At 40.0% G+C, this 23,376-nt stretch overlaps 1 protein-coding gene across 2 annotated transcripts in view; it reads right to left on the bottom strand.

The window, feature by feature from the left end:
* Window positions 1-21,770, bottom strand: part of CDK15 (cyclin dependent kinase 15) — an 87,925-nt gene extending 66,155 nt beyond the window's left edge. Inside the window, exons 1-6 of one of the 2 annotated variants that reach the window (XM_008534073.2) lie at window positions 21,484-21,770; window positions 20,615-20,764; window positions 20,287-20,381; window positions 15,314-15,393; window positions 6,405-6,499; window positions 5,596-5,658 (exon numbers count right to left, since the gene is read on the bottom strand). In XM_008534073.2, the coding sequence (XP_008532295.1) occupies window positions 5,596-5,658; window positions 6,405-6,499; window positions 15,314-15,393; window positions 20,287-20,381; window positions 20,615-20,764; window positions 21,484-21,606 (606 nt within the window). In that variant the 5' untranslated portion in view covers window positions 21,607-21,770. The remainder of the gene's footprint in view (window positions 1-5,595; window positions 5,659-6,404; window positions 6,500-15,313; window positions 15,394-20,286; window positions 20,382-20,614; window positions 20,765-21,483) is intronic. The other variant, XM_070581749.1, reaches the window with a different exon arrangement.
* Between the last annotated feature and the right edge of the window lie 1,606 nt (window positions 21,771-23,376).

The following is a 23,376-nucleotide window of genomic DNA, read 5'->3' as shown; positions in this document are numbered from 1 at the left end:
CTCACCATCAAGCCAGAGTGTGGGTGACTCTTTCCAGAGAGGCTCCCATACCCCAGGCGTTAGTCCTGTTTCCAATACAATGAGTCCCTTGGGAACATAATAATTCCACTGGGCTAGTGCCATCTGGGCTGGGAGTCCCTCAAAAACATATCAGTCAGCCAACTCCTGCAGGGGAGCCCGAGTCCTTCCACTCGCTGGGGGTCCCTGGGATTGTTCTGCGAGAAATCTGACACAGGCTAACCTCACTGTGTTCCCAGCCTGTCTTCTGTGGTCACTACTCAAAGGGTAAGCCTCTCTGACTATTCCTTTTTCCCCACATAAGCTCGTCTCCAAACTGCTTAGTGCTTCCTCTCATTTAACCCAGCATCCATCGCTCCTTCCTCTTCCAGACCTTTTCATTGTTCAATCTTCACTCCTCAGTCTGGGTTTAAAAACTCCCTACAACCCAACCACTAGGGAATTTCCTTCTGGCTCCTTTCCTTGAACGACGCCTTGAGTTCACTGCTCCCCTGAAGCATTCTCAAATGGATGCTACTTTTTCTACAACTTACTCATATCTATGACCACCATGAAGTGGGGTCAGCAGCCTCCTGACTCCCCAGTACCATTTCAAAACCATTGCTTCTCCACCTTTAAGTAAAAATCCCTGTCCCTTGGGCTTTCATGTCATCCAGCTCCATTTTCCTCGATGCCTCTTTTCACTGTCATCCACAGAACTCCCCACCACTCTCCACCATTCACTGAAGACTTGGGCACCTGGATCACAGCTGTTGCTTCCTTGACATCAGTGCCCATGTGAAAAAGCCCAGCCAGCCCCCTCAGTTCCAACAATCTGCTTCTCCAACCCAGTTCAGCCTCTCAATCCATGGTCACACACCGGGTCTTGCCATCATATGCAACTGTCCTCTGAAATGTGAAATTCATCCCTCTATAAAATGGCTTCTGCAATGATAATTTCATTCATAATGTTTTCCCATGGTCACCAATGCCTTTCACTATGGAAAGCCAATGGACGCCTCTCATTTCTTCTCCGTGCAGCATTTGGCACCATGTTTTTCTTCCTGAAGCTCTCTCCCCTTGGTACAGCCTCTTAGTTTTTCTATCATTATGGCTGCTCTTTTCATGAGTTCTACTTCCTCTCCTGATTGCTAAGATATTGACGTTCCTTAGGGCTCCATTCTTGACCTTCTTACCTTATCACCTTACGCAGTCTCCCTCAGCCATCTAATCCACTGACTGCCTCAATTAACAACTACAGTTGGATGATTTCAAAATCTTTATCTCCAATTCAGATCTCTTTCCTAAACTTTAGACCCATATAGTCTGAAGTTCACTTGGACATCCCATAATCACCTCAAATTCAGTATATCCAAAATTTAACTCACTATATCCCTCTAAAATCCGTTTTCCTCTCTGTTTCCCTGTGGTAGTGAATGGCACCATCATCCATCTAAATACTCAAAACTAGAATAATTTAGGCCAGCCTGGTGGCACGGTGGTTAAGTCTGCATGTTCCGTTTTGGTGGCCGGGGGTTCACAGGTTTGGATCCTGGGTGCAGACCTAGTACCGCTTGTCAAGCCACAGTGTGGCAGCATCACACATAAAATAGAGGAAGATTGGCACAGATGTTAGCTCAGCAACAATCTTCCTCAAGCAAAAAGAGGAAGATTTGCAACAGATGTTAGCTCAGGGCCAATCTTCCTCACACACGCACACAAAAAGCTAGAAAAATTATTGCTGACTCTTCCATCTCCTGTCAATTCTAGCTAAGTAATTGATCGAATATATGTCCACTTTCCTCCACCATCACCTCACATCTGCACCACTGTTGTCCTGATTAGCCTCATTGTCAAGGCTGTAATCCTAACAGATACCAGCATGTGGGGTATGACTAGAGGAAATAGGAGTATGAGATGGGAGTAGAAAAAAACAGGGAGAGAGTGCAGTCAGGGGACTATGACATTCCAAAAAAAGGTCTTGCCCTCTTTCTAACCTAGTCACCACAGTGTCATCAGAGTGAGCTTTGCAAAAAGAAAATTTGAAATTATCACCTCCTTGTTTAAAGCCATTTAATGGCTCCTCATATGGAACAGCACGACATAGCTGAGCCCTTCATTCTCTGGCTCCTGCTTACCTCTCAAGTCTCATCTCTAACCATCCGTCCCCAACTCTGTTCATTCTAAACCTCTGCCTTACTGAACTACCTTCCATGTTTGGAATATACCACGCCCTCTGGCATCCTAGCATTTTCACTGCTGCTTCTACTATAGCGAACTCATCCCTACTCCCACCTGCTTTGATTGGATAACTTTTTCTTTGAGCTTCCGTATACCCCTAGGAAGCCCCTCTATTTATTAGTGTATCCCTCCCAAACTCACAAAGTCTTTGCTGTCACGTATGAATTTCAATTGTATGGGACCCAACCATATTATGACAATCTCAACTATGCCTTCCTTGAAACTGTGCCTTCCCTTGACTTCCATGAAAATGTATTTTTCTGGATCTTATTCATTCCTAAAAGCTGCTTCCCTTTGTCCCTTGTGTCCTGTTCCTTTTCTTCCCTAAAGGCAAAAGTTCTATCCCCAGTCCTTTTTTCTTGGTGTGTTTGCTCTTTTGGTTATTGATGCTCTTGTCTTTAACTACAAACTCCATGTGCCGATTACCCTCACATCTACACCTCCAGCCTATGTCTGTCTCCCTCCTGAGCACCAATCTCCTCTTCAGTTGCTGCTGCTCATTTCCCTCTGGATGTCCCACCTCCACTAGGAGCTCATCACATCTAAAACAGGATGACTCCTCTTTCTCTCCAACTCAACTTTTTCTCCTATTTCTGTTAACAGAGCTGTAATTCTCCTGGATGATCAAACTCAAAATCAGTCATTTTTGGCCGCATCTTTGCCCTCTTCATGCCCAGTTAGTCACCACGTTCTGGCTGAACCCTTCTTTGTTTTAGTTTTCCACATTCCTTTCCATTCTTACCTTAATTACCATAATTTAAGCCTTTATTCTTACCTAGATCCTTGTTCCTCAAAGTTTGGTCCTTGACCAGCAGCATCTAGATCACCTGGGAGCATGTTAGAAGCAGAAGCTCAGGCCTCACTCTAGACTTCCTGAATCAGCTCTCTGAGTCGTTCGTCTGCTCATTGATGTTTGAGAAGCACTGGGCCAGACCACATCAATAAACTCCTACCTGGAATCCCTGACTCCAGTCTCCTCTCTTAATCCACCCCTCAGACCACAGTTACTAAGTTTCCTTCTGATCATCTCATTCTCTCTCAACTCAAACTCCTTTAATGACTCTACTGTCTAAGGAATAAAGTCCACATCTTAGAAAGTAAGGCTCTCAGCCACCTGCCAATCTATTTCCCCAGACTAATGTACCCCATTTCACTAAGGTATTCTATATTTCAGGCCAACAAGACCAAAGATGCAGTACAGCATTAGTGGAAAAGAGTCTTAACCAAGAATCTCTTTCAGCAACCGCAAGAGCTGGCTCTATAATCTCAGGCAAAGTATATGTCCTCTCAAACCCTGGATTTCAATTCTGCAAAATAAGGAAGTTGGACCAGCCCAGTGTTTTTAAGGCTTTTTTTTTTTTTTTACTGCAACCCACTGTGAAAAATATATATGTCTCCAGTATTCACATCCATACATAGATGAAAGCACAGTTTCAACTGGAACAAAAATTGCACAAAATAATGCTTACTAAGCGTAATGTGCTCTAATATTTTCTATTCTCTTCTCATCCATTCTATTTCATTTTTTAAAATGCTGGTTGCTAGTCATCAAATTAATTTCATAACCCACTAATGGGTCAGAACCTGAACACTGAAACCACGGTGGTCCCTCTCACCCTAACAGTGCATGACTCTGGGGTCCTTTTCCTTGAGCACATCCTCTACTTCCCTGCTCTGTGCCTTCGTTGAAAGCATTCTTTCTTCCCGTAACATCTTTCCCTATCCCAGCCTCTTGAAATGCAATGCATCTTCAAGGTTTGGCTTAAGGAAACATCTTAAGTGAGAAGATATCTTTTACTTTTTTGCACATCTACAATACTAGGTCTTATTTCTTGCTTGGCAATATTCACAAACGTCCTGTGATAATATTGGTGTATACTTCTTATCTCTTCTTTTTGTTTCTTAGGGGCAGGAATCATATCTTCTATGTCTTTTCATCCTTCTAAAAATTCAGCACAGTGTCTAGTATGTGAGTCACTCAAGCCTGAACATCTTTTATCTTTCTCATGGTTATTCTTTCTCCAGCCATTCTTCTATTTCGTCAACATTTCTAGTTCCTTGACTCTTCCAGCTCTCTCCCTACCTATCAGCAACCTGCTTATCTTTACTTCTTTCCTTCAGATTAGACTCAATTTAGAAACCACTGACCATCGCTTTAACCTGTCTCTTGACAATCTCCTCAATTCTCTTGCCCAACTGTCCTTTCCTCTCACACGTCCGGCAAAACTCCAACTCTGAGTCAATTCAACCGTCTACTCTCTTTGCTCCTCTATTCAAATTGCTAAGCACTGCCATTTAAAAGAAATCCAATGCTCATGCAGATAATTTAATGGTTTTCATCCTCACCAGGGTCCTTAACACACTACGAGACATTCCTTCCTGATTTCCCTAGTTAGTTCTCTATCCCATTCTCCAACAGCTATTTTAAAATGTTTTTGCTGTCCTCAAACCTTTTCCCCCTTGCCTCCAAGGCTGGATTAAGTCCTCTTACTATGAGTTCTCATGGTACTCCTAGTTAACACGGCCATAGCTCTTAGCACTTTGTTTTCCACTGCCTATTTAAATCCATATATCTTACCAGACTTTAAGCTCATTGAGAATAAGAAATGCAACTTATCATTATTGAAACCTCAGAACTCAATATAGTACTGAATACTCAATAAATATTTTTTGAATGAATGAGTGAATAAATGAACACATAAATATTAGTCAAACGAATGAGTACATCATACAGAAATCTCATATGGTTATGTTTAGGGCCAATCAATTAATTAATAACGATAAAAGCTTAGGGAATGAAAAGTATGAAATACAAATGGTTTCTAAAATTTATAATAAATGTAGAGTTACAGCTAGTTAAGAGTTTATTACTATTTCTCTCCCAGTGACTGGAAGAATGGAAGTTGGTCTCATATATAATAGGATCTGATAAAACAGGCCAAAGGGTAAGTGATTAAGATCCAACAAATGTAGTTTGTCTGCTAATTCTAGTGCGGAACTATAAGCACAACACAAACTTGATCACAGACCACAGTATTCTGCCACAAAGAAGGCATTTATTTTATGACGGCCTTGCTTCACTTCTTTCCTTTTAATGCAATTCTTTTTAATCGACTTATACTTCTAAAGACATTTGCAAGACGGCAATGACTGACAAGGTTGGGTGGCCCAGAAAACAACTAGACATCGCTCCAAATCTTGAGAGGTAACTCTTTTTTTTTATTACTTTTCTCTGGAATATCAGTGATGTTTATCTTCTTACTTAGCATCATGGAACTTTGCTTCGCGATTTCAGTCTGTTTCAAAATTCTCCTGCTGTGGGCAAGCCAGAAGAGTCCTGCCCCTCACAGTACTCACCCTGACGTTGTGAGGATGAAGGCCTCCCGGGTGCTGCGACATATACTGGGCCAGGTCTGTGTGCTACACAAAGTAGTGGAGAGAGTGACGTTAGCGGTGCTTGGTTAATACCCTAAAGCAGACCGTAGACTTGACCGTCAGAGGCCCAAAGTTCAGAACTTTTGAGAATAAGGAGCATAAGGTACATAACGAGGTTTTCTGAGATTCCGCTGTTAAAAGTCAAACACAGCGTGCCTTCCTAAGCTGCTGCTCCTAGAAGGAAGACTGTTTCTTGGCACAAAGAGATGCTCCTTGAAACGACTGGCACTGAACACAGAGAGGGGGGTTTTCACTCCCCAAGTGTCCTTGGAGGCAAGTTAAGGACACATGCCTGATGATTTCTTTCTGCTTATTTGAATATTTTTTCCTTTCAAAAACGCAAAATGAGTTATTCTTTAGTAAACTCGTATACAATTTTTTAAAACCTTGTGATTTACATCTTTATTGTCAATGAAAACATGTTGGGTTCTGCTCAGATCATGATTAAAAATAGATAAAAAATAAGTGCAGGAGTTTTATTTAGGAGGCAAACTCAAAGTGCTTATTTATTATTGCTGGTGAGGGGGAAAGACAGCAAATATAGCGAGTAAAGAAGTAGGACCAAAGAATGAGTCTGGGCACAACAGGCTCTACGAGCCACAATGATGAAAATTTCCATGACACTTTCCACATTGTAATGAAAGTTTTATCGTGCCATAAAATATTAACAGATTCATTATACAAGCACCGGGCTTTCCCCTCATGCTTCCTAAAGTGCTGGGGCAACTCACCACGTATTCAAAAACGAATGTCAGTGTCTCTTTGGTGTGGATTATGTCATGCAGGAGCACAATATTGGCATGTTTCAAACCCTTCAGGAGAGAAGCTAGAAAAATTAAATAAAGATGTTAATTCAGTCATTGATAATGAAAGCGTTGCCTTAAAAGGCATCAAGCAGCATTTATTTTTTAAACATTTCACATCAAGCATTCTGGTTTTTTACTGCTGGAAAAAAATCTCTTGTTGTGAAGTAATATTTAAAATCACAAAGGACCTTCACTATTTGTTAAACGGCAAGTCATTGCATTTACATAACATTTTTCTTAGAGGCTAAAGCAGTTGAAAAAATGTGGTTCCATTTACCCAATCAATTTCATCAAAGCACTCAGAGCACTTTGCAAATGCTTTCCTCTGGGAATCTTATCGTCTCTGCTTCAGAGCCTCAGGAGAACAGGCTTGCAGAGAGGCCATTGGGGGAGCAGGAAATGCAGTGTTCTGCCTTGCAGGGCAGGACTTTGCGACATGACACCATTCTCTAAAATTCAAAATCCCACAGCCAGTCAACAGGGCCCGTGGACGTGAGTGGTGGAGGGCAGGGATAAGAGCATGCGAGGAAGGATTGTTGAAACATAAGAGCGAGTGGAGGGGATTTCTTAAAGGCAGAATTGCAAACCTCTGTGGACAGGAGAAAAGGCAAACTTGCAGAGAGGAGAGAGCCAACCTTAGGGAGCCCAGGGCAGTGGGGGTGCTGAGGACTCTCTTACCTCCTCAATAACAGATTATTAGGTCACTAAAGGAGGCCTTAAAGGGGAGAAGTCACCACAAAAGGCCGGTAAATGAATGGGAGGGGGTTTGAAAGGCTGTCTTTGGGGGCTCCAGAGATAGGAAGACCCCCAGCTTCAGGAGAGTGGAGACCAGAAAAGGCTCAATAATAAGATGATGATTCTCAGCTTAGGGCATCTCTGCATGAAGAAATAGTATCCTCAAGACTTAAAGGAAAGGAAAAGTTAAGTACAGAAATTCTAACGAATGTTCTGTAGGGTCCATCTACCTATCATGAATCTCCTGCACCAACTCCCTCCCAGAGTTCTGTAAGATTAAAGACAAACTCAAATACTCCCTACAAAGTTTGGAACACAATTACTTCCTTCAGGAATCTTATGTACTGATCCTCTATTGTTTTTTCCTCCTGGCAGCCATTCTCCCTTCTAGTGGGGACACCTCTATTTTTCTCTGGGGAACCAACCCTCTGCGACTCAGCCATGCTCTTCTGGTGGGGCTGACCCAACCCTACCCAAGAGTGGGCATGTGACCCAGGCCTAGGCAATCAGAGCACAGCACGCCCTAGCCACAGTGAGCGGGTCAGAGACAGGCACAAAATCCAAGCCTGGGAGAGCCCTGTTTTGCTGGTTTTCCTGTTTTCCATGAGGAAAGAAGTGCTTTCTTTTCCACTGTGAGGGCTGAGCTTGTAGGATTTAGCCAGGAGTTGCTATGGTCAGATTACCACCACCTGGCGAGAGCATGCCTGGGAATAAATCTAAGGCAGAGAAAAACAGTGTGGGGAGATGGAGAGACATGGATTCCTGGGTGACATTGTCTGCACCCTGCAAGCCCGTAGTTGCAGATCTGTGAACCGGTGAATTTCCTTCTCTACTGAAGTCAGTTGGAGCCGGAAACCTCTTAGCACCAAAGGCTCCTGCCCACACCTTTGCTCTAATGACTCTTTTTGCCCCTCGAATCCCTATGAGCTAAATGTATTATTTCACTTTTACAAGTACATGGCTTTGTAAATGTAGTAACAGCTTCACAGGCCTCTATTGTCTCTAGTTCCAGACTGAAGCCTACACGGGAACTGGGGGAGTGACTTTCCCCCTCTTTCAGATGCTGCCACACCACCTAGTGCAACACTCAGCCCAGAGTAAGCACTTAATTTATCAAAAATATTTATTGAGTGTTTTAACGGAAAACTGACTGTGGAGCCAGAAGCCCTAATGTGAATCCTGGCCCTGTCACTTTCTGTCTGAGTGAGCTCAGGAGAGAATCTCAACCTAAGTCTCAACTCACTCCTTATGAAAAAGAGATAATGCCTTTCCTGACTTGACTTCACAGGATGACATGAGGATGGAATCAGAGCCCATGTGTGGAAACTTTGGTAAATGTAAAGTGTCACATGGGTGCAAATTAGAATTAATACCCCGGCCCTCAGCTTCTTCCCCTTCCCTTTCAACTTTAACCCCACTAAACCCCTCCTTCCAGATTAACATCTTAAAATTTTGTTTATGTCATTTTTGCGAGAGTTTTTACCACCTTCCGTAGTCACAACAACACTTCTGACATTAGTTGAGAATGCTTGTATTTTATGTGTATTTTTATTTATAAATTATGTTCATGAATTTCTCTCTCTATGCACACACATTACAAAGGATATACCAAAATTAGATTTTAAAAGCATATGGTAAAGCCGAAATTACTAAGAATATTGATATTTTATTTTTAATACAATTATAGTCTCACTTAAATATGATATTACTAAAACTCCTGATGCTGATTTTTAAAATCATGATGGCATGTTTTGTTCATCACAATGGCTTCATACTATCATTTGCTAAAAAGCTCAGGAAATAATATCTACTTAGGATGAGGCTCACAGCTAACAACAGTCAGTATACATCTTTATTTCATACAGTTTTTCTTGATCAATTCTGTTTCATAGGAGTAGGGAAAGTGTCCGTTTTGCCATTTCTCTGCTATTCTCTTACCTTTGCATTAGTAGTCTTATCTTCAATCCGCAATTTCTTTGCAGAAATCTTCTGAAACCATCAACCCCTTTGATGAGGATTCACTGCTCTAGTAAATTGCAAATACTCTCAGCTCTTCTTCTCCCGCCCCCGTCTGATCCGTCAGCAAATCTGTTGGCAATACCTTCAAAACATGTCCAGAATCCCTCCCTCCTTGCCATCTCCTCTCCTACTGTCCTGGGCCACTGTCACATCTCACCTGAATTATTTCAGATTAACTAGTCTCCCTGCTTCCTCCTTCCTTCCCGCAGTCTCTTCTCCAGAGAACACCAGTCACTGTGATCCTTCCCAAATGGAAGTCAGGGCCTGTCCCCACCTGGCTCCAGACCCTCCAGTGGTGTCTCATCTCACTCCGAGTAAGATGGAAAGGACTTACAATGGCCTGCCCAGCCTTGCACCTCCCACCCTTGCTCACTTGGCCGTAGCCACATTGGCCCCCCACCTGTATTTTGGACACTTCCAAACACATTTCCATCCCTGTCTTACACCTGCCCTTGCCCCTGTCTGTAATCCTCCTGTCTCAGCTCTCTGCATGCTTCCTCCCTCGCTTCCTTCAGATCTCTGCCCAAATGATATACATAAGGTCTGGGCTTCCCTGACCCCTCTTGATGAAATAGCAGCCCCCACCCCTGACCCACAGCAGTGACCCTGTGCCCTGCTGTATGCTTCTCCATAGGTCTGTTGCCCCTGACATGTTATCTGTTTGCTTGTTGTCTGTCTCTACCTTTAAGAATATAAACTCCATGGAGAGCAGCTGCTTTGGTCTTTTTTTGCTTACTTCTCTTTCCACAGTGCCTAGGACACTGGGATATGATGAGCACTCAGTAAATATTTATTGTTGAATTAGTGTCACTAATGACCTAATATTTCTATACCTATGATTGGTTGGCATTAGGTATTTCTGTTGAAGATGTTTTATTCTCTGTGTCTTTGAATTGTCTTTATAAATGCTATGTGTTATGACCATGTCTACTACTGCTTTTTTAACACCCCATAACTACTGAAATACTTATATAGAAACTGTGACTTTTGATGAGTAATAATAGGGAATTTTCATGAAAGAGCAGATGACGTTTAAAGCATTTATCTCACGGTATTGGTATATTGCTTGGTCCATCCAGCAGAAGTATCTAAAAGGCCTACAGCCTCAGATGCGTGGGCCTTAAACCTAGGAAGAAAAAAATCTTTTTTTTAAGTTCAAGGCCACCTCATAAACTTCACAGGAGGATGTGGTGTGTTCCGCAGGCTGATCAGCTGAGGGATGCAAAAGCCAACTGAGAAGCGGAAAGAGCCTAAAATCAGAGCATTCTGATCCTGTAAAATTGTTGTGTTTATAATTCACATAGTCTAAGTATACTTACTTTTGTTTTTCTTCAAGGAGAAGACACTAGGATAAATTTGGGAGACTTCAAAGCACCAGACAAATGGAATCACAATGGAATTACTTTAAGTGCTTCTAAAATAGTTTTATAATGATGATGATGATGACAATGATGATAACAGCTAACACTCATTGAGCACTTCTCACATGCTAGGAGTTGTAAGAATTTTACATATACTAACTTGGTATGATCATGAGAACACTCAAAAAGCCAAAGAGAAAACCTGAAGAAAACAACATAATCTCCTATAGGAAAAATGACCCACGACAAAACATTATTCAGCTCATTTAAAAAATGCAGAGTGTTTCTTTCTTTATTTTAAATGTCCAAAAAGGTATTTAGTATGACCAACTAAATACCACTGGAATTCCACCCAATGGAATTTAATCTGATTCTCATATATGTAAGAGATTTAATAATGTAGAAAAAATTATTTTTATCTTGCAATGATATAAGAATATTTAATTTCTTGGTTTTGTTCACTTCATTTGGGTCTGTGGTTTAGTGAAGTTTTGGGAAAATTGATGTTTTGCAAGTGCAATGGGTCATGATGTTTTGATATTAGTCTACTATGTTCTGCTTTAGTTTAGAAGAAAATGTAAGGATGACAATGACAAGGAAGAACAAGGCTGACTTTCAGAGTCCTAGGGCACGGCTGTGTAGAGAGAGAGTGCCTGGTGGTCCAAGCCCTCTCCAGATTGTGAGCTCCCAACAGCGTAGATTTTCCCTGTCCGTGTCTTTGCATCTCAAGCACCTGGCACAGGCCTGGCTCGTGGTGCTCAATAAGTGCTTGTGAATTAATGAAGGCCCGATAGTTGTAATGAGTTTATGTAGGAGTCATTAATGGAGCCAATTCCCACAACTCAACCCACGTTGGGCACTGAATTTAAAACAGTTCGTAGTTCCTGATGTTACATTTTCTCTGTCCTGTGTGTCACAAATCAAGTCAATGAGTTGAGTGATGCATTCCAAGAAAAGACATCATCTAGATAAATGTAGATAATTATTAAGACACATGTTCGATAATAGTTAGCATCTGATTTCTTTGGAATTGCAATCCCAATCACATACCATCATCCTACCACTGTTTTGTTTTATAAAAATGTAACTACGCACTTGTAAATATGTCACGTCCCTGCTGTGCTTTGATTGCATTCAGTGGAGGGCTTCTTGTCTGCCAGACCTGCCATAATCTCTGTGTGGTAACAGCGACTCAGCAGTTCTAACTGGCATCCTCCACCTCATTGTATGACCTTGGGGAGGTGACTGACTTTATTTTTGGTTCAGCTTTCTCATACTTGGACTGGGAATAGTTCCTTTGTAATGTTTTCTGCTAGTGAATGATCTTAAAATATTCTCCACTGCAACTGTTTCTAATTTAAACACTGCAATTACTGGAAGTCGACAGAATCAGAATTGACAAATAGATAATATTACGTATTATTTTCTTTAAAATATTTCTTCAGCATTTTGCCTAATATTTATACAAAATGTATCATAAAAACAGATTTTTATTTTTACTGTTGCTAAAGAGAAATGCTTGAGTTAAGAATTTCTAAATTTATCATAATAATGTAGAAAGGAGATTGAGTAGAGAGAATGAATTCTAACACCTAACATCTCTGATTACTAGCTCTGTGACCTCAGACAAGTTACCTAACCTCTCTGAGGCTCAGATTCCTTCATCACTACAATAAAAATTACATACTTTACCAACTAAAGTTGATGTAAAAGTTTTAAAAAAAGATTATGGGGGGTAGATTATATCAGATGCCTAGTCCTCAAAAAAAGATTAGTTATATGGCTGCTTCCTAAACAAATGCTGTTAACAGGCTGAAAGTCCAGGAAGTCCTTTTTAAACCCAAAGTGTCTATTTTTATAGAAGATACTTAAAATAATACACATTATCAATATATTGATATATCATTTAATAAAATTGGGGAATGTGCTCTTATATAAAAACTTAAAATATTAGCCTATTCAAATGGAAGTGTTTTCTCCTACTTGTAAAAATAAACATTTAAAATGTAATTCTAGAGCCAGTTATGAAAGATTTTCTAAGTTGCTATGAAGACTTCTAATCTTTATAATTAGCAAAGCAATGAGGGTAGGGAACATGTCTTTGTGTACAGTGCTAGGTACCCAGCAGCCAGCAGAGCACCTGTCCATAGCAGGAGCTCAATAAATATTTGTAGAACGAATGCATAATGTATGGATTTTTGAATCAGAGAGATTTGGTTTGAATCACGGCTATATATTGGAATAATAATACTATCTATCTGTAAAGGTTGTTAAGAGGCTTGAAAGAGGTATCACATGAAAAGTATCTGGCACACGTATTAAGAGATGTTTCTCTTAGTGCTGTTCATACTTTGGCTAATTCATAATATTTCATGTTAAGATCAAATAGTATTCCAAATGACCAGATTAATAAACTGCCACATGTATTCTACCCATAAACAGAAAGACTGTACATGCAGTAAAATCCTACTCAATAAATCTTCGGCTGATACGCCATCAGAGCAGCCAAACTGTTCAGGAAAAGTAATTCCTGCTTCAAGGCTTTTTAAAGAAGCCTGCGTTACTTGTTCAGTTTTTCTGCACGTGGTTTTCGGTTGCCTTTTTAGCTAGTGACCCTGGATTTTAACTAATGAACTCCAGCTGTTCTTATTTTGTCTTCCAGCCCTTCTCATTTAACCTCCTGTCTCCCTGGTCTCACATCCCTAAAGCTCTTACAGGAAAAATGGGACAGTGCCAAAGTTTTCCAATTTGGCCTCATGTTTTCTAGCGGGGAGGGCTCCTCTAACAAGGGGTCCCAGCTTCACGTTGGTGGAAAAGAAACATTCATTGTTGGAAATTGGATGCCTAACAACCTCCAATGTGTCAAAAATCCTTTTGTGGTTTTTAATATTATACAAGCAAAGCATTCAGTAAGGTAAGTCCATAAAACAAACCCAGAAAGCCCACAGTCGAATACTAAATATAATTGCAAACACCTGTGATGGAGAGGCCATCCTTCAGTAAATATGCAATAAGAAGAACATTTAGCATACAGAACAGTACAGGTCCAGCTTTTGTGAACCATGCTGAGAACCATCTGTTAGCAAATCCGGCAAAAGCTTTCACTGTGCAAGTCAAATGTCAACCTGAAAAACATGGCTGTGGGCAAATCTGAGCGAGCAAGCTGACAAAGGCAGCACCGCAAGAACGGGGTGAACCTGGGCCTAGAGACCCTCCCTTTATGTTGGTGACCCGGGATTTCCATTATGTTTAGAAATACTCTTTAACCTATGCACACATCTCTTTTTAAATCTGATCATCCTTTCATGGGGACCACTAACAAGTACATTAGTAAATGCAGCTTCCATTATTAAACACTTAAAACCATGCTTTTCTCCAGAAGGCACCTGATCCGACCCAGATGACCCGATTGCCATTTGGTCCTCCCACTCAAATTCAAAAAGATGTGTTTCCCAGGGGCTCTGAAAGACTTCTGAAAATGGCATGAAATTCAGTTATAAACTCATTTTCTGAATTGCTTTTTCCATGCCTATTTGCATAACCCATCCTTCCAAGCTCAGTTCCATATCTACTGACTTCATTAGCCACCCTGAGACTAGCTGCTCTCATCTGAGCTCGTCTTTTTTACCTCCATTATAACACTTGTTGTAACTTGAATCATCTGCTCTCTTAAGACTGAAAATGATATAGAGCAAAGATCAGGGCTTTCTCTTCTCATCCTTCACAACACCCAGCAATCTGCTTTGCCTATAGTATGTGCTCTATGAAGAAGGGAATATGAATAAGTTAAAAGGGGAGAAAGTGAGACTGGGGAAGAGCCATTTCTCTGGGTTTTTGCTGAAATGGGTAGCAATCCTACTATCATTTTATTTCAAATGGCTCATATAAAAAGGTTAATAAATTGCATTTTTAAGGATTTATTTTCACTATAGTGGCTTCTCGATTTTTATGTTATAAATTATTTAGTTATCTTGATGGTGAACAAGATATCACTAGGGAAAAGAACAGAATGGAATAAGAGTAGCCAACAATTGTTGAACTCTGAAAATGGACTCTGTGATAAGTACTTTATATGCATATTCTCATTTAATCCTCGTAACAACTCAATGAAATAGGTACACTTAGCCTCTTTCTGCAATAAACCGAGTCTGAAAGAGGTATAGGAATCTACACACAGTCACATCACTAGTAATTGGTAGATCTAAGGTTTAAACCTGAGTCCATCGGACAGGTCTCTTACCCACTTGTGATACTGCCCAGGTCACAGAGAATGGACAGGGACGACAGTAAAAAACGCACGCCTTCCCACAGAGTTCTTCAATGCTATCTAAACAACTTATTTTCAGGCAATTTGCTTCCTGAGAATTTGTGTGATTATATATTTTTCTCTCTTTTATGTGCATTTTTCTGGGGTTACATAGCCTTAGCATTAGTATGGGACCAAACACACAGAAAGTATTGAGTTCGTACTCAAGACTCATTGAGTTCATAGTCTTAGTCAACTACTGTAACAGTTTTGAATCTTAATTTCCTCAGGAATAAATAATAAAATGATAGTATAAATGTACTTGGAAAACTGGTATGAAGAATAAAATTGCAATTATAATATTACTTTTAGAAATATCAAAAGCTAAACGCTGAATGACTAGACCCAATGCATTTTTTAAACCAAATCAAGGACTTAAAAACAGATCTCTTGGGCCCGTTGGCTGTTCTTACCTTCCCGGATAGCTGTAAATGGGACTCCTTCCTCTGCATTCATGCTGATGACTTTTAAAGCCACTAGTTGTCCGTTTATTCTAGGAGAATCAGGGGACAGGGCACACGTTTATCAAGATGGTTCATAGCAGCAGTTTATACTAAGGATAGTTTAACAAAAGTCGCTTTCCTTCAAAATAGATTCCAGTGTATGAATCTACAATTTTCTCAAAATAAAAAGCTTTAAAAGTCATATGTATATTTACCAAAACATTTTTTTTCTCTTTACCAAAGTGATATGTGTTCATTATAGAAAATTTGGAAAACACAGAAAAGCACAGAAAAACACCCCCGCAAATCCATCCTCATAATATTTTGATGTATATTGTTCCTTTTCTTTCCTTTTGTGCACTTACGTGAGCCATCTTTATTTTTCATCCGAATCACTGTGGTGGCCTCTTAACAGGCTGTCTGCTGGTACACTTGTACCCTACTATCTACTCTCAACAGAGTAGCCTCAGGCACTCTTTTTAACTGAAAGTCAAAATCAGTCATTGCTCTGCTCAAAACCCACCACTATCTCCACATTTCACTTTGAATAAAAGCCAAATTCTTACAATTGCCTCCTGCGCCCTACAGGACTTGCCCAGTGCCACCATTCTCTCTCTCCTCATCTCCTCCTCCTCTCCCCTTATTCATTGTTTCGTTTGCTGATCTAAGCTAAGTGCCAGAGAACGGAGAAGATTTTAATGCAAGTATAAATATATCGTTTTTAATACAGTGGGATTCGTATCACATTATTAGTAACCTGTTTTTCCTCTAACTTTTTCTCTTGTACTATGTGATATTTGATAATGACATAATATGTCGTCATATAAATATGTGATGTGTTTAGCCAATTCCAAATGCTTTTAAATTGTTTCTAACTTTTGACTACTATAAAAATACAGTGACAATCATATTTGTAGATCAAAATTTTCATAGAGCTCCTGTTATTTTCTTAGGGTAGAGGTTGAATTGCTAAATCAAAGAGCATGCTGCGCACAAGTTTTTTTATTGTTTTGAACACATGTTCCCAAATTGACCACACGGCCACACCAGCACTGCCTTGCCAACACTGGACCGGGTTGTTTTTTAGAAGAGTTTTAGATTTACAGAGAAATTGAGAAGCTAGTACAGCGAGTTCTCATGTACCTCACATCCAGTTTCTTCTATTGTTAACATCTTGTATTAGTATAGTACATTTGTTATAATTAATGAACCAATATTGATACGTTATTATTAACTAAAGCCCATAGTTTATTAGGAATTCTTTAGTGGTTTGTGGGGTTCTTTTGCGGTAAAATTATATTGTTTATTATGGGTTGCATAGTAAACTGGTAAAATTTGGGGGTAATTTCCTAGTAATACATAGGAAAAGCCATAAAAGTACCGTACCCAGGAATTTTTCCCAATAAACTTATATAATAAAGATTTTAAAAATTCCAAATGCAGGAAAGATATCCTCTATTGTATTAGTTAGAAAATAGAAATATCTGAAATGTGCAGTGGTTCGAGGAACAGCTAAAAAATTTGTGGTACATCAATACAATGGAATATTTTGCATTCATACAAAAGTTTAATTCCAGGGACATGTAGAAAAAACATGGAAAAGAGTTATGATAAAATGAACAGTAGAATACAAAATAGCAAACACTTTGCTGTGGCTTTATATAAACTGCGTGCTTATGGAGGACAAAATGCACAGGGGCAATTGCTGTGCTAAAGTGAGGGATTGTAGATGGTTTTTAAATTTTAAAAATCTATTTGCTGTTGTATATTGCCTTTTTTCATAGCATTTATAAGTTTATTACGGCTTTCCAACTTTATTTCAAAATACTTTCTCACAGTAACTATTCTTTTTGTCTCTTTTAAAGTAGATATCACAGTAGATAGGTATAAATTTATGAAATAAATCAATTTATCTTAGTCCTTTCTTTTTTTTTTGCTGAGGCCACCAAGTCGGCCCCTTGTTCTGCCTTTTAAAAATCATATTTCTGGGGCTGACCCGGTGGTGCAGTGGTTAAGTTCGCATGCTCTGCTTAGGCAGCCCAGGGTTCGCAGGTTTGGATCCTGGGTGCAGATGTGGCACTGCTTGTCAAGCATGCTGTGGTAGGCATCCCACGTATAAAGTAGAGGAAGATGGGCACGGATGTTAGCTCAGGGCCAGTCTTCCTCAGCAAAGAAGAGGAGGATTGGCAGCAGATGTTAGCTCAGGGCTAATCTTCCTCAAAAAAAAAAAATCATATTTCTTTGATCTGTCTTTTCTTACACTTGTGCTACACTAGTTTAATTATTGTGGCTTTTGAACACATTGAGAATACATTAAAACTCTGAATTAGACAATTATTGACTTCTTTGTGCTGTTAGATTTTCTAATCCCATACCCTTATGACTGTCCCTGGGATGACCTGTGGGACCCTATTCTACTCCCCTAGGGCAACTACAACCCCTGCCTGCCCTCATCTCTCTTCTCTCTCCCCTCCAATGCCAGCTTGCCCTTGCCTCAGGGACTTGTTACTTGCCTGAAGCCCTCTCCACTCTCCACGCACACAGCTCACGCCTCACCTTTGTCAGGGTCTCTGCTCAAGTGTTCCCTCTCAGCGAGGCCTCCTCTCATCACCCTACTTAGAACAGTAACCCACCACCCCACTCTGGCATGCCCTGTCCCTCTGCCCTGTTTCACTCTTTCCACACAAACACAGTGTTTTACTAAATTATTTATTGTCTATCTCACCCCCACTAGAACGTGCACTCCATAAGAGCAGGGATTTTTGTCTCTTTTGTTCTCTGATGAATCCTTATTGGCTAAAATATGCCTGGCACATGGTAAGTGCGTAGTAAATATTAGTAGAATGAATAATGCCTGTTCAGCTTTCTTCAAGTCCTTTATGTCCCTTAGTAAATCTTTATATAAATTCTGCCCATTTTTTGTTGTTGCGATTGTGAGAGAAATTTCTCTACTATATTTTCTATTAAATGATTATTGCTAACACATAAGACAACTTTTTTTTCCTGAGGAAAATTCACCATGAGCTAACATCTATGCCAGTCTTCCTCTATTTTGTATGTGGGTCACCACCACAGCATGGCCACTGACCAATGGTGTATGTCTGTGCTCAGGAACTGAATCTGGGACACCAAAGCAGAGCACACTGAACTTAACCACTAGGCCACGGGACCGGCCCCCATAAGACAACTTTTGATAAGTATATTTTGATTTTGTAACTGAGTACCTTATTGTTCTATCTTACTACTTTTAATAGTTCCTTAGATGATTCCCTTGGGTGTCTTGGGTAGACAATTCTATAATCTGCAAAAATTGTATTCAGTCTTATTTTTTCTCATTGCCTTGGCTAGAAGTTTATGATAATCTTTAACAATTAAGGATAATGGGCATTCTTGCCCTATCTCTTACTTAATAGTGACGTCTCTAGTATTTAACAAAAAAGTTTGTGGGCTGTGGACTTGAAATCTTCCGCATCAGAATAAGGAATGATCATTCTATTTCTTTTCTGCTCAGAGTTTTAAAAACTAGTAACTGATGTTGAATTTATCAAGTGCTTTTTTGTCATCTATCTCTAAGATATTTTTTAATTTGTTTTAAAATCATAAATGCAGTGTCTTTGTGGTAAGGAAGAAAGTGAAAAGTTTGATTTTATTTCCCCACCCCAGTTGCAACCACTAAAAGTGTCTACTTTTAACAATCTCTTGTGCATTTTTCCAAATTTCTCCATGCACATACAAATTTATACAGGTACAGTACATCTGACTGCTTTTTTTCTAAATGAGATCATAGGGTACATATTCTGTAGCCTCTATTTTTTCTCTTAAAATAGGGCACATCTTTTCATGTTAGTCCATCTATCTCCTGCTTTAGACGGCTGTGTGCTATGTCATTGTTTGGTGATTATTCACCCAGTCCTCCATTAATGGATATTTGTAACCAGGTTTTCACTTTTTCTGCTACAAATCTTGCTGCAATGAATACACTTTTACATGTATCTCTGTGCACTTGGACAAGTATTTCTAATATATTTTTCACATTATTACTAGGCTGAGTCTCTTGAAGAAAATCTTTTATATTCTCAGTTCCTAAGATAGTCTACGGAAGTGAATTAAATCCTCTTTCCACATAATATATTTAAAATGACACTTCTCCTAAAATCTTGTTTTAACAAGTGAAAATATTAACACAAGTACTAAGATCAATAGTGAATATTTAGTCTTGTCGCATTTATATTAAATTTTTAAAATTAACATTTCACCACTATTATTTTTATTGAGCCATTATTTTTCTCCATTGGAGTAACATAAATTAAAGAAATCAGGCCTTCCAATGTTCCCACCTTGACTACAGCAGTGGAGGTCATGGATCTTTAATGCATGCTTCACAAAGTTTGTCGTTAGCCAGAATGGGCACTTGGCTTCTGGACTAGCAGCATTTTTATTCTCCAGCCATTTGGTATATTTTGCAAATAGAAAACCCAGGATTAATCTTTTTTTTTTTCATATATCATCCTTTGTAGAAACCAACTTTAGTCTCTTCCATGAAGGCAAAGTGGGAGGACAGAGGATCAGACTCAAGGTTGCCATTGCAAACCTGTCATGACTTAGGGAGGGACTTGAAAACCCTTTAGAGACACCTTAGCAACTGCCCTTCTCACCAGGCTGAAGAGCAGGAATTGTTCCTTGGGCCAGTTTACTTTCTTTGTATTGAATAAAAAAGAGGAAAAGCTGATAAGCATCTTACTGGGCTGGCTTTCATCGGGACAGGGCAAGTTTGTTTTCCTTTCAAGGCTATTTAAATCATCGTGTCTCCCCCTGTCGACTATGGTGTCTTGCACAGGTCCCAGATGCTGTGAACTTCTGCCATGTGTCAACTGACTTTATAATAACAAATCAGAGGATGGGATCCTCATCTCTAAAGTCCCTCCCAGCTATGAGTCACTCACCTGCTAATCCCCTTGTAAACCGTAGCGTAAGAACCTTCACCCAGCTTCTCCAAGTTCAAGTAGGATGAGGCTGCCCCAAAAGGGAGGCTCTTCCTCTGCTTAAGGGGAACAGGGAGGGGTGAGAGGTGGGAAAGAAAGAAAGGAAGAAAGAAAGAAAGAAAGAAAGAAAGAACACCTTTTTAGTGTTGATTTTTTTTTCAGAGAACTTAGACAGCGTTGCCAGAACGTACTTGGGAAGGCCCGGTCAGGAATTGCCCTGGAGGTAAGGGCCAGCCTCCCGGGGACAAGCATGCATTAAATTCTTGATCAACATCAGCTGCTCACTCACCCACTGAAAACCCTGCCTCAGATCCTCTTCCTGAAAAGAATCACTGTTACTCCGTGGCCTTTTACTCTTGAACTTCCGTGCACGGACAGCCTGAAGTCCCCTGGGGTGAAATGAAGTCATGGAACCTGACGCTTCCTTTAGATCTGTTAGCTAAAGAAAGCAGAAAGTGCAGGAATAAAATTTATGCAAAGTCAAGATTTGGTGGCTGACATAAACCGGTTTTTCGTTATTTGCCTGATTTTCACTCTTCACATGTTTTCTGAGCTTCCTACATCCCCAAAAGACACCTTTCCTGAAAGTCAGAGTCCTAAAAAAGACCATACTAATATCAACTGCTGAAACATGACATTCTTTTTTCACCTAAAAATATGTCTTTAACTCTTGGGTTAACCTAAATCTCTCTGATGGATGGTTTCCAATTTTTCTCTGTTTAACTCAGGCTTTTTTTTTTTTTTTCATGTCCCCTTAATTTATCTCCTTAGGGGAATAATTTTCTGGTATGGCATTGCTAATAAGCATGAGCTAATTATTAAAATTTTGAATCCTAGCATACCAATACTGCAGCTTCATTTTTGAGGTTCAGCTCTGTAATTTAGTACTTGAGAGATTTCAAGAGAATAACTAACTTTCTCAACTTCGAGGCAAGTGAGTTTCGTGCAGTGCAAAGCATAGGATTATTTTTCCCTTTTGGTTTACAAGAAAATCCCTAAATTTGATAACAACAGCCACAAATTCTCTGTAACTTTAATAGAATTTTCTTTCTATTGGTTTCGACCTACCACAGAAAAATCAGACCCTGCTTCCGAAAGGGAGTCTCTGACCTCCTTGGTTTATCAATAGAGGAAGACGCTCCTCCTGGATACAAATACCTCGATCGCAGCCTCCATCGTCACAGGCACGCTCCTCTGACAGCTGTGTGCATCGCCTCCCTCCCAACAGCGATGGCAGCTGCATCCAGGCTGGAGAGTCTTTGCACACAGCTCTTGACCCATAATCTTCTAGGTTCAAGGAGAAAACCCGTGCTCGAACCTCTCCCCTCTGCCTCTCCCGTCCTTGTCACTCCCTCCTGCCCGAGGTCAGCAATGCTAGAGATTTCATATGACCCACATGAGGGCTCTGCCTGGAGCAGCCTCATGACTTCAGCAGTTTTTCCTTCTCGGTGCAAGAAACTATAGATCAGAAAGGCAGCTGGCTGCGTTCCTCTGTGCTCAAATGAAAACAGGATGGCTAAAACATAAGATAGAATAAAATCTGGCACAGGTAACGTTCTTATTCTAGCCACAAGTTAGTGCTGTTGGTACATAGCTTTTATGAGTTTATACTGCTTAGCCACGTAAATGCTAATGATATTTATTAGGCTTCCCTGGTACTAAGGTGGACAGGTTGAGGAGTATTTTCTCCCTGCTTTTATCTGAAAGCATCCTGCTTTTCTGACTTTAAATAAATTTGCAACCTAGCCAACTTTTAGTAGTCAGAGAAACCACAGAATCATAGAACGGAGGAAGGCTGAGGGTGTCTACTCTGCCTCTTTGCCTTCAAGCAACAGTGCATCTAACAGTTCCAGAGAGGCGGTCATTCATTCATTGATTCAAAAACTATCTAGTGAGCACCTGTGTTGTTCTTACCATACGGATAACAACGTCACCCAACGGTGGAGAGAGAGGTGTGTGAATGAAATACCTCCTTCTCTCCCTCTCTCCCTCCTTCCTTCCTTCCACATAAATGTAATTCTTGTTACTATATTAATAGCACGACAGGTCAAGGAACTAGCTCCTGCTAGTTTGTAGCCTTTGAACAGAACTACTTTCTCTCATAGACTCCTAAGGTTGTTGCCAGTATAAGGTACTAATCTGAGTGATCGAGAATGTAGGATACACACACACACAATCTTATTGTTAAAGGAAAAAGTGAGAGTCATGTCTATTACCACAACATTTTTTATGTATATTTGATATCCGAACCTCACAACGGTTTTAAAAAAAGCTTTCAGATAATTTCATTATGAGCATGTATTGAAGTTTTATTTGAAAATCGCCACAAGAGAAGAGACCTAAAACAGGCCAATTCAAAGACTCACTCAGGGAACCAGCCCAGTGGCGCAGTGGTTAAGTTCACACGTTCCGCTTCGTTGGCCCAGGGTTCGCCAGCCTGGATTCCTGGGTGCGGACGTGGCACTGCTTGACAAACCATGCTGTGGCAGGTGTCCCACATATAAAATAGGGGAAGATGGGCATGGATGCGAGCTCAGGGCCAGTCTTCCTCAGTAAAAAGAGGAGGATTGGCAGCAGTTAGCTCAGGGCTAAACTTCCTCCAAAAAAAAAAATTCACTCAAATTACAGACATTTAGTTGAAAGAAAAAAAGTGACTAGTTACACTAACACACAAAAATCAATATTTGGTTAAAGACTATTAAACATTTGGCTGACAATCAATAGAGAGTGAGAGAAGCTAGTTCCTCAGAATATTTCTTAATTCCATTAGAATTTATCATAATTTGATTACAATACATTTTATCAGAATGCTGATTTCTTCCTAAAAAGAGATTGTGATTTTCATCATACAAAAGTTATATCCCAGACCAGGTTTGAGTTAGTCGTTTTTTTTTTTTTTTTTAATCATCCTCTAATTATCAAAAGTTTTAGAATTTTTAAATATTTAGCATTTTTATTAGCCTAGGGGGTAATTTACCTAAGTCACAAGTTGCTAAAACAGTATAGCCTGATTTTTTTAAGGTTTGTGTGTGTGTGCGTGTGTGAGGAAGA

The sequence above is a fragment of the Equus przewalskii genome, chromosome 17, assembly GCF_037783145.1.
Source record: "Equus przewalskii isolate Varuska chromosome 17, EquPr2, whole genome shotgun sequence".
Lineage (NCBI taxonomy): Eukaryota > Metazoa > Chordata > Mammalia > Perissodactyla > Equidae > Equus > Equus przewalskii.
The sequence above is the reverse complement of the archived record's forward strand: the minus strand, read 5'-3'. Positions and strand labels throughout refer to the sequence as shown.